At 33.7% G+C, this 11,830-nt stretch overlaps 1 protein-coding gene across 3 annotated transcripts in view; it reads right to left on the bottom strand.

Annotated features, from left to right (window-relative positions):
* LOC132722210 (GATOR complex protein WDR24-like) overlaps positions 1-9,931 on the bottom strand; it is a 36,665-nt gene extending 26,734 nt beyond the window's left edge. For all 3 annotated transcript variants that reach the window (XM_060706657.1, XM_060706659.1, XM_060706656.1), the window contains exons 1-5: positions 9,799-9,931; positions 8,242-8,421; positions 6,279-6,383; positions 4,407-4,523; positions 3,800-3,877 (exon numbers count right to left, since the gene is read on the bottom strand). In XM_060706657.1, coding sequence (XP_060562640.1) covers positions 3,800-3,877; positions 4,407-4,523; positions 6,279-6,383; positions 8,242-8,275 — 334 coding nt within the window. In that variant the 5' untranslated portion in view covers positions 8,276-8,421; positions 9,799-9,931. The remainder of the gene's footprint in view (positions 1-3,799; positions 3,878-4,406; positions 4,524-6,278; positions 6,384-8,241; positions 8,422-9,798) is intronic.
* Positions 9,932-11,830: the final 1,899 nt, after the last annotated feature.

Consider the following 11,830-nt stretch of genomic DNA (forward strand, 5'->3'; position numbering starts at 1 on the left):
TGAAAAACGGTAACTAAAATAGACTAATTTGACTCTCATGTACGCTAAACTGAACGTTTCTTCAGAATAATAGCAACAAATTTGGCGTGACGTCATGTCAAAGTCTCGCGTCTTTTAGGGATTTCCAGAAAATCTATTTTTAGAAGAAACACCGGTGACTATACTCTGAAAATCTATTTTTAGGGAAAAAAACAGTGAATATACTCTGATATTGACCTGTTATTTTTTACAAAAAGTTGCTTGTTAGCCAATCAGGGAAAGGCATTTCAAAGCTATTTATAGACTAGAAATGTGTCATCATGCCACGGATGCCCCCGTATGCAGCCAAAATTTCAGATGTTATAATATTTAGTTCCAAATTTGTTTGCAGAAATAATTTTTTTCATTTTAAGTTCAAAGCCCTTAAAACTTTTCAATGTTAACACAAACCATTTCCATACAATGTTCAAGGCACTGAAATTATTCAGTCTTAACCTTTTGAAAATAGCATATTTCATATTTGTAGCCAAAATAGTGGCTACATACATTTCCACAAAAGTATGAGTGCTGAAACTGAAAGTTCAAAATTTTTCCAACATTCAAGAAAGATAAGTTTGTCCAAAATCATTGAACCATGACCAAATTCAAACTTAAACTGCTTATTCCTAAGATGTATCTATATTATTTTCGAAGTGAAAGGGACATAACTCTGCCAAAAAATCATCGAACCATGACCAAATTCCAACTTGACCTGCCCATTCCTTTGACATATCCATATGTCAAGTTTGAGTTAAATATGTAACACTGTTGGGTAGATATGAACAGAAACTGTTAATTTCATATTATTTTCAAAGTGAAAGGGGCATTACTCTGCCAAAAATCATAGAACCATGACCAAATTCGAACTTGGCCTGCGCATTCCAAAAACATATCCATATGTCAAATTTGAGTTGAATGTGTTGTACCGGTGGGGAGATAATAAACAGAAACTGAAAATTTCATATTATTTTCAAAGTGAAAGCTGCATAACTCTGCCAAAAATCATTTAACCATGACCAAATTTAAACTTGACCTGCGCATTCCTTTGACATATCCATATGTCAAGTTTGAGTTGAATGTGTTGTACCGTTGGGGAGATAATGAACGGAAACTGAAAATTTCATATTATTTTCAAAGTGAAAGGGGCATAACTCTGCCAAAAATCATCCAACCATGACCAAATTCTAACTTGGCCTGTATTTTCTCATGACATATCCATATGTTAAATTTGAGTTGAATGTGTTATACCGTTGGGGAGATAATGAACGGAAACTGAAAATTTCATATTATTTTCAAAGTAAAAGGGGCATAACTCTGCCAAAAATCATCCAACCATGACCAAATTCGAACTTGACCTGTATTGTATCATGACATATCCATATGTTAAGTTTGAGTTGAATGTGTTGTACCGTTGGGGAGATAATGAACGGAAACTGAAAATTTCATATTATTTTAAAGTAAAAGGGGCATAACTCTGCCAAAAATCATTGAACCATGACCAAATTCGAACTTGACCTGTATTTTCTCATGACATATCCATATATCAAATTTGAGTTGAATGTGTGCAACCGTAACTAAGATAATGAACGGAATGACAGAATGACGGAATGACGGAATGACGGAAGGACGGAAGGACGGAACAGGGTAACACTATATGCCCCGGCCATTACATGGCGGGGGCATAATTATATAATAAATATATATACATTATTTTTTTCTTTTTTAAGCATATTATATATTGCAAGAGTTTTTAAAATTTAGTTAAAGCAGTATTATGTAATGACCCATAAAAAATGGTAACCAAAGAGCGTAATAACAAGAGCTGTCCGTAAGACAGCGCGCTCGACTTTTTTATTGCTTGCCAATAAAAAAAGTTTTTGCAGTAAAAGGCAATACAAGAATCTCTGTATTTTTAAAGTGAACAATGGCCATGAGCATTAAGATATTTAGTGAAGAATTATTTTACTGAATTGTGTGATACCCTTGAACACTGCAGCAAAGTTTGAAATGTTTAAGTCAAAAGAGGGCTGGTAAGAAAGAAAAAAAAACTGAGTTGAGCCTTAAATAAATTTAATAGTATTAAACCCACTTTGAGAGAATAAGGTATTTTTACGTCACTCAGAACACCTTGGTAAATGACATAATAACATATTAGTGCTTGCCTATAATACAAAACATTGACAGTTAAGGGCCATAATTCAAATAAAATCTTTGACAGAATTACCTTCTCCTGGACATGTTTGGGAATCATGATTGTAAACAAGTATTCCAACTTTCAAATTAATATCTCAAACAGTTCAGTCAAAAAGTGGACTGGTACTAAAAACTTAACCAAGATTCTAAGTCGATAAAAGGCCTTAATTTTTAAAACAAATCCTTGACAGAGTTACCTTCTCTTGCGTACAGATGGGGGTAATGATGTGAAATAGCATTAAAAGTTTCAAAGCAATATCTCAAAGGGTTAAGGCAATAAGTGGATTTTACCCATATTCAATGTATTTTCTAAGTCAAAAAGGGGCATAATTCTGTCAAAAACCTTGACAGAGTTATGTCCTCTTGTCTGTTGATGAAGGTCGTGATGGTAAACAAGTATGGTCAGTTTCAAAGCAATACCTCCAATGGTTTTGAAATAAAGTGAGGTGGTACAAAAAACTTAACCAAGCTCAATACACTTTCTAAGTCAAAAAAGGGCCATAATTCTGTCAAAAACCTTGACAGAGTTATGTACTCTTGTCTGTAGATGGAGGTTATGATGGTGAACAAGTATGGTAAGTTTCAAAGCCATACTTGTAATACTTCTGAAATAAAGTGGGGTGGTACGAAAAACTTAACCAAGGTGTGACGCCAACGCCGACGCCGACGCCGGGGCGAGTAGGATAGCTCCCCTTTTCATAGAAAAGTCGAGCTAAAAATTACATGTGAAAAGCTTCTATATATTTCTGTTTAGTAGTTTTGTTTATAAAACTGTAGTGAAAGACTTGCAATTAGCTGACAAATCTAAAGAGCTAGAAATTTATAATGGCAATGCTTAGTCCCTGACTAAGAAACTGCAAACTGTGAACCTTCATTGATGAAGAAAAATCTGGTACATGTATAAAACTACTGACTATAGACTTGCTCTGGAATATTTTGGGTTTTTCCAAGCTAATCCGGGGTAATAAACAAACTTTTACAGTTACAGCTTTGGAAATAAGCACAACAGGTTTCCTAATCTATTATGACTGGTAGTGCAACATGAAACTATAACAGTAAAAGTTTGTACCAAGGAGATAAGCTTGAAAAAACCCACATTTGCCGAATTTTGGATATCATCTATTTAAAGGTAATGTTACAGTCTGCTGGTAAATTTCCTGACATAGACCAATTTCAACATTAAGCAATTCATTATTGTATTTCCATTAAGATACTTCATAACTAGAAAAAAGTTTTTTCACCATTTAAAACAAGTTATTTAACAACTACATGTACAATCAAATGTTCATATTTTAAAGAAAAACAAATCATGATTATACAAACATCTAGCACAAATATAAGTCATGGTCATCTATTGTAATGGATTATCTACCAAAACCATGTGTAACAGGAACTTAATTCTTTCCTTGCTAAATATCATAAATAGACTGGTAAATCTTTCAACCTGGACAAAACCATTCATCATTTTAAAGGGTAAACTTCACAAAGTGTACTCACTGAATAGCCATAAGTGTAGACTATGATCAGACAGGTGGGTAGTGTTGTCACCAGCGCGCTATAGGTTAAAGGGTAACAACTGTATACATACCTTGTTTACTACGAGACATACGACTCAGATCCCAAATCACAACAGCTCCATTTGTAGCTCCTGTAGCTAGTATATGATCTATAAATAAAGACATAATATTCAAGTTTACATAACACTTACCTTATCTAACTAACAAGAAACATACCACAATCGTTTTGCAAGTTTATGAAGTTTGGCTCTATAACCATAATTTTGCTTCCTTGTTTTAAGTTTTGTTTTTTTTTTAGCTGCCATTACTACACCAATTTACCAATTTTAACAAATTTTTGGTCATATCTTGGCAGCAAATCCTCCTAACCAATTTTCCTGGATAACTAAGCAGTAATTACCATTTTCTCTGCATGTGAATGACTAATAATCTCACATGATTGCAGAATCAGAGACGACAAATAACTACAAGACTCAATGTCCGACATCATAGAAATTATGCCATGCCTGATATTCACAGATATAACATGACCCAGGGATAATTTATTATCATTATAATTATAGTTTATGATCAATATCATTATTTCCTCAATAGACAAAAGCAATGAAAAATGTTGTTGATACCATGAGAATGGTTCTAGGACCAAGGTTATACATTTATAAGAGACACAAAACCTACCATCAGTATGGTTCCAGGCTATATCAGAGGCACAGTAGTTCAGGTTCACATGTTTACCCACACGAAGATTGTACTTCTCTTCAAAACATTCATCATCCACGCTATAGATCTTAAATACTGTAAAAGAAAATAAAACAATATAGGCATATAAAAAGACTTAAAATAATTAACTATAACAAAAACATTCTGTTACATAAATATTGCTCTCTGTATAAACAGATTTGATGTAAACAGGTATAAATGCACTGACTATAAACCAATACAGGGCATTCTAACTCTTTCACATGATGATGATAACGGTAAAGACCCAATATCAAGAAATTTGACCAGACTCCATACATTTAATTTGAAGATTACTCATTTGATATTGAAATCTGCTAAAATCAAGTTAGAAGTTCCAAATTTAAAGCAGGTCAATCATTATCCTATCACATGTCTTTTTCATTGTATTGATTAAAACCCATTGCAATATTAGTAAACACTGAACAGGTTGAAATGTTTCTCTTTTAGTCTCACTTATATAATAAATAGCTGAAAGTTATGTTAATACTATAGAGTAACAAGAGCTGTCTGTAGGACAGCATGCTCGACTATTCTAAGTGCTAGATAGTAAAAGAGCCTTTATATTGTTTAATTTTTTAAGTTCACAAAAGGGCTAATTTTTTTTTTATAAATTCATGTTATAGGCCTAAGAGCGAGAGTCTAATTATACAGTATTGGCTTGACTATTCGGAAGGTAATGTCACAAGGGTGTTTTATTGAGTATAATAATACTAATTACCTATGAATAAATAAATTTGACAGAAAAGGTTACACAAGGCTTGTTATTAAGATGTTTTATCAAGTTAAATCACTGCTTTATTATTTATAATGCATAAAATTGTCCCGAAAAAAGGCACAAACCCTTCAGTAGTTATTGAGATAACAACTTACAAGAAAAACTTTAACCATGAATTTCTAAAGTTGAAAAAAGGGGAGAAAAATCAGCCTAAATGCAAGATAGAATTTATGGATCTTTGTCAGTGACCTACAATTAATGACCCTAAATGCATATGTGAAGTTTTTAATAAATATCTTTAATAGTTATTGAGATATGTAAAACTTGCATGTAAACATTAACCAAGAGACTAAGTAGAAAAGGGGATATGAATCAGCCTTAATGCAAGATAGAGTTATGGAAACTTGGTCACGTGACATACAATTATGACCCTCCAATTATGACCCTAAGTACATGTGTAAAGTTTCAAGTAAATATCTTTGAAGACCTTTAATCATTTTAACCAAAATTTCTAAGTTTCAAAGGGCGCGAATAATTCTGCAAATATTGCAGGCAGAGTTATGCAATTTTGCAAACTGATGTACATTTGTTACTATAAAAAAAGTATTTTAAATTTCAATTGAATATCTCAAGCAATAATTGAGATATTTGACTTTACAAAAAACTTTAACCAAATTTCTAAGTTAAAAAGGGGCATAATTCTGTCAATATTGTAGGCAGAGTTATCCAACTTGTCATATCTGATGTACCTTGTTACTACAAATAAGTATTGTAAGTTTCAATTGAATATCTCAAGCATTGATTGAGATATTTGACTTTACAAAAACTTTAACCAAAATTTCTAAGTTAAAAAGGGGCATTTAATTCTGTCAATATTGTAGGCAGAGCTTATCCAACTTGTCAATCTGATGTGCCTTGTTTACTTATAAATAGTATTGTAAGTTTCAATTGAATATCTCAAGTAATAATTGAGATATTTGAACTTTTACAAAAAACTTTAACCAACGCAGACGCCGACGCGGACGCTGACGCCGACGCCGGGGCGACTACAATAGCTCTCATATTCTTCGAATAGTCGAGCTAAAAACACCCACCATTCCTTCCACCAACAACCACCTGTGAGGCATCTTTGTTTTGAGCTATAGTAGATACAGCTCCTCCACAATTGATAAACATTGTCTGTGGATTACTTGATGTAACTGAAACAACATGCAAAATAACACTGAAATTAAATCTATATAATTAAAACATGGAATAAAATTTTCTTTTATCATTTTTAGGGCTGTAACGGTTTACCGCTACACCGATATATTGCGGTGCAGGATAAATTAATATTGTACCGCGGTTCACATTTAGTTGTACCGGTTTTATTTAGTACTAATAGTGTTCCATAATTTCCTCTATAAATAAAAGAAAGTCTCCCATAATTTTCTTGATAAATAAATGTTATGAAAATGTCCTATGCACAAAAGAAAATAACAAACGGAAAGTAAGAAGCGTGTAAAAAAACGGTGTTAGGGTAAAAAAATTACATGGTGCGCGGGTAGACAAATGCTTGAATAAATCGGTGATTTACTATGGCAGACGGAAATAATTACGATCTAATAAACAGTTCAATTACAAGGAAAAGAGAGACCCATGAAATTTTTGAATACTAGATGCTGACAAAGTAGACACGTTAATTTTTCTAAAGAAAAACATTGATTAATTGCCATCGTCACTCAATCCCTGTGATCTAGTCCGACGGCGAGTCTGAAACTGTGTTAAGAAAATCATTAGGATATAATTTAGATTGTTAGTTACTTAATGAAAAGTGTTTAAAGTTTTATTTTGCTGTTAAGTTACTCATAGTTGATGCTTCAATAGTTGAAACAGTTTAAATTTTTGTTAAAGGGAAGTATCCACTAATTCTGTTTTGCGAGAGATATACATGTAGATAAATATAATATTTGTTGAAATAATATACAAGTCTCTTTTCCTGAATTATTTCCCAGTACCTAAGATAAATAACAATACGTATCACAATATATTGCAATACGGATGTGGCGTATTGCAATATATTCCAATACGCTTTTTACCGTTACAGCCCCAAATTCATTATAGACACTATTTCCAATATTGAGCTTTATTTATCTCAAGGACTATATTGTTATAAATATTCTTTTACAAGTATCAGTAAGCTGAAATACTTACAACAAAGTTATCAAAATGTGCTTCTTTTCACATTTTTCTCTAAAAACCATTAGAAAATGAATTGAATAAATATTTAGTACCAGAACATCAGAAGAAAACGAGGCAAACAGTGCCAATGTAGGATAAATAGTTATCACCATTATAATTCTTGGCTAGGAAAAAACCAATACAGAATATAATAAATAAATCTTTTATTATACAGCCATTGACCTTTTCGAAAACCTAGCTAAACACCGTTTTCCGGTACATTACCGTATAAGCTCTGGGGAATTACACCAAATGAAGTACATAACACAGTTACGTGATATTTCTATTTTTCTATCATTATTTAACCGTTTAAGGTGAAAATAATTGATGTTTTTGAAAAATATCAATATTCCTTTAATATCTATTGCAAATTATTCAAAAAAATAAATTATTTATAATGAAAATCAATAAAATTCAAACAGCGTAGTGGAATCGTCCATAATAAATAAGGTTATTTTCTGCGTAAACTTGTGTATTTACTTTATTTTTTGTATGGAATTATTCAAACAATGATATTTAATTATTTTCTTTTAAAGAAATAACTGTTTTATTTCAATTTAATTTAAAAAAAGGCCGAAAACTTCGAATTCACTATTACACTCCATTAGGTGAATTCCCCAGAGCTAGGTACAGAAAGTACCGGAAAACGGCTTTTAGCTACGTTTTCGAATTCGTGAATTACAGGCCAACAGATTTGTACACAGTTTACACTCCTAAAATGTAATACGAACAGCAAACATGTATTTCTGTATAATTAAATGTCACTGTATGAAAGTTAAAATGTGACTAATCTGGATGATGGTGTTAAAAAAACTTTCTACCTGTTGAGCCACTTACCTCTGTCATGAACTATCTTCTGAACTGTCTGCATACTGTTTCCTTGATAAAAAGTATCACTTTTGTATAAATTCAGGGCCTATCTACAATCGAATTAAAACGTTGAAATTTGGAAAATGAAGTCCAAACATCAAGCCTATCCTTTACTGTCCTGACTGAAGTCTGTAGGCACTGCCATGACTGCAAATACAGAAAATGAGAATTAATTTCATTTATAAGCATTTTCAAACATTTGCACATTTGTAAATATCTCATTACCCGATGAAAGAATTTGAAAAAAAAGTAAATAATTATTTTAAATATGAACTCATGTCAATATGTTAACCTGTCTTAAATTTTTATGAGCCATTTATTTCACCAAATTAATTTGAAGTATTTTTTGTGAAACATAAAATCTTTTAATTATCGATATTGACAGGGGCTTTTTATTATTACGTCTGTTACCTGGCTTATAGTCTCCCTTTTAAAATCAGTGACTTGTTTTGATTTGCTTGACTGATTTTTTGTATTCATCCGCGGTTATTATAAATAAGCTGCTCAACTAGTTTTTGGTACAGTTTGTATGACACGTTTTTCATGGAATGTTAAATTTTGGCGGTCTTTACTGTGGCCATTTTGAAAAGAATATAATATTTTTGTGGTTACTTTGCTTCTCTAGGATACAGTTTTATATGGACTAATTTACGTTCTTCAGAGGAGTTTCCCAGTGGGGAAAAACTTTTATTTTGAATTTGTTTTTCTTTTGACTTTGAATACAGAGTTTTGTGTACCATAATTTTCTGTTTTGAATGAGGAGTTCTAGGGCTAGAAAAGCTATAGACTATAGAAAAATGGCTTCGGGTTTTAGTCCCGTCAGTGTTCCTACAACTAGTCACAGTTCGACAAGTTTGACGGAAGATTCGAGTTCTAAGGTGTCTACGAAAATTTCGGGCACTAAAGGTCCGGTAGTTACAGTTCCGGATAAGATTAGTACGACACATGCCATTAAGTCACATGGGAAACATATTCCTGGGAAAGAAGGCTCCATGTCAGTTCCAGTTAAATCGAGTTTACCCGTCGGAGTCTCCGATAAATTAGACGAGCTTAAACATACTGTTTCACCGGCTAAGCTTCTCAGTGATACAGATAAAAGAAAACAACTGTTGGCTCGTCTTGCAGAATTGGACGAGAAATTGAAGGTATTGCAAGAACGGAAAGAGTTGGAGATACTTCGAAAACAGGTGGAGGAAAGAGAAGCCGTGGTGGATGAGCTGGAAAAGTCACTGTCGGGCCCGTCACTGTCAATGCCTAAGAGAGGGAAGGAAGGTTCGAAGAAGCCTTGTGTAGCTGCTGGGTTTCAGGTGCCTTTGCCTTCTTCTACTCCAGCTGGAGATTCAGGTATGGATTTATTAACTATTAAACATTTGAGAGAAATGACTGGTTTGAGGAGAAGGACAAGGAAGGAAATGGCAAAACTTGGGGTTGCCATTAATTGAGTACGAAAGAACTTAGGACGAAACATGCAATATTGTTTCTGTACTAATTACAACACATAGCATCAATTTAAAATGATATTACCATTACTTTCATATAAAATATCACTTTCTTTATTCAAATTTATAAGTAAGAAACTTGCTTTTGAACACAAAATGTTATTTAAGTAACAATAATCTTCTTGTGAAAAAGCGAAACTTGTCTGGTCTAAAAGCTGTCACATATTTATTTTAACGGTCTATACCGGTTTGATAATTTTATTTTTTCTAACGATTATTATTGTTGTTTATTAAAACACGAAATCTATCATTAATATTAACAATAAAAATTACAAATAAATAGAGGATATTTGTTAAGTTCAGTGTAAGATCGGAATATATTTCACCGAGTGAGCACCAAAAGGTATATTTCACGAGTGGCGCAGCCACGAGTGAAATATGAACTTTTGGTGTTCACGAGGTGAAATATATTTCGATCTTACACTAAACTAAACAAATTTTCTTTTTATTACATTTAACGTTTAAAAAGACATTTTATCCTAGTACTAAATGAAAAGCGCGCCAAATTCTAATACAACGTGACGTCATTTACGACGTCACGTCATTAAGCTGGTTTCCAGTACTGAGCACGCTGGTATTTCACTGAGACAACGTAACGGGCTTAAATTCAAAACAGTGAAATTATCAAATTGATAATTTCACTGTTTCAAACAGTGAAATTACCAGTTTATAAATCACTGATATATTTCTATAATCCACCGAAAAGCATGTAATAAAAGAGCATCATTCAAATTATCTTGTACTTTAGAATATATTTGCAGATAAATGGTAGGGTCATAACACACAATCATGCCATGGAGGAGTAGCAGTCATTGCCAAATCCAACATTGCTAGGGTTCAAGTTGATACAGACACTAGGTACCACATGATTTACAGTAGCTGCGATCACCTGTATGCACAGTAAAGACCAATTGATCATTGGTTCGCTATACCGACCACCAAACAGACTGGTAGAATACACGTACAGAGGAGTTGAATTCAGTTGTCCAGAAATTTGCAAGGAAAGGGAAATACATGTATCAAGGCTCAGTACGTCTCGTATGGATTGCAGGTGATGACAGTCTGCCTGAGCTTGACTGGAGGCCATCCAGCACTAAAGCCCAAAATAACCAATCACATATAAAAAAATAGAGAAAAACGGAATCTCTAAAAAAGCCCAACACGGCAAAATTGAAAATGTTGCACACTCAGTTTGATTAAGCCTGTTCATGGACGGTACTGGTAAATGCAAGTTACCGTCCACGCCCCCTAGCACCGGGTTAAGCAGAATTCAATATTTAACCACTACCTTTATTGATACCATATTCGACAAATGGAGGTGAACAATGGTAGATTTTCTTATCCGAGGTACCAAAACTCTAGATGTACATGTATTCACCACAAACCGGCGTGAAACCGCCCCCCCCCCCCCCGCCCCGTTGCTGAACAGGTGCATTCCATGCCCTAGCCTAAGTGACCATGACATCGTCATGATTGACACACACATCATAGTGCCATCCAGACAGACACCAGTCAAACGCCTTGTTCATTTATGGAAGAAAGCCAACACAGGAAAGATGGCAGAGTACCTTAACCATGATCTGGCACATTTTCATCGACAACCCATCACAAGACACCCCATAAACGATCTTTGGACCACTTTCAAATCCATTTGCCTCGACAACATCATGAAGCATGTACCAACTAAGTGGACTTCAAATAAGTTAACAACCATGGTGCAATAGAAAAATCAAACAGCTTTCCAGACAAAAGTGAAGAGCCTTCAAAAAGTACAAACAATAGGCAGGGGTAAGGACGGGTAAAAATTTAGGTACCTACAGAAGTCAACCCAGTAGGAATGTAAGAATGCCTATAATTCATATGTATCGGATATGGTGCAGAAGGACTCCAACAATTAGAAAATTGTACTCTTCCATTAATTGTAAGAAGTGTGACAGTGTTGGGATTTCTCCATTCCTCTCTGACGGGAATCTACATGGAGAAACAAAAGCATCTATCCTGAACCAACAATTTTCGTCAGTGTTCACCACAGAGGATACATCTGACATCCCGTCCCT

The sequence above is a fragment of the Ruditapes philippinarum genome, unplaced genomic scaffold, assembly GCF_026571515.1.
Source record: "Ruditapes philippinarum isolate M1 unplaced genomic scaffold, ASM2657151v2 ctg1731_1_1_1_1, whole genome shotgun sequence".
Taxonomy (NCBI): domain Eukaryota; kingdom Metazoa; phylum Mollusca; class Bivalvia; order Venerida; family Veneridae; genus Ruditapes; species Ruditapes philippinarum.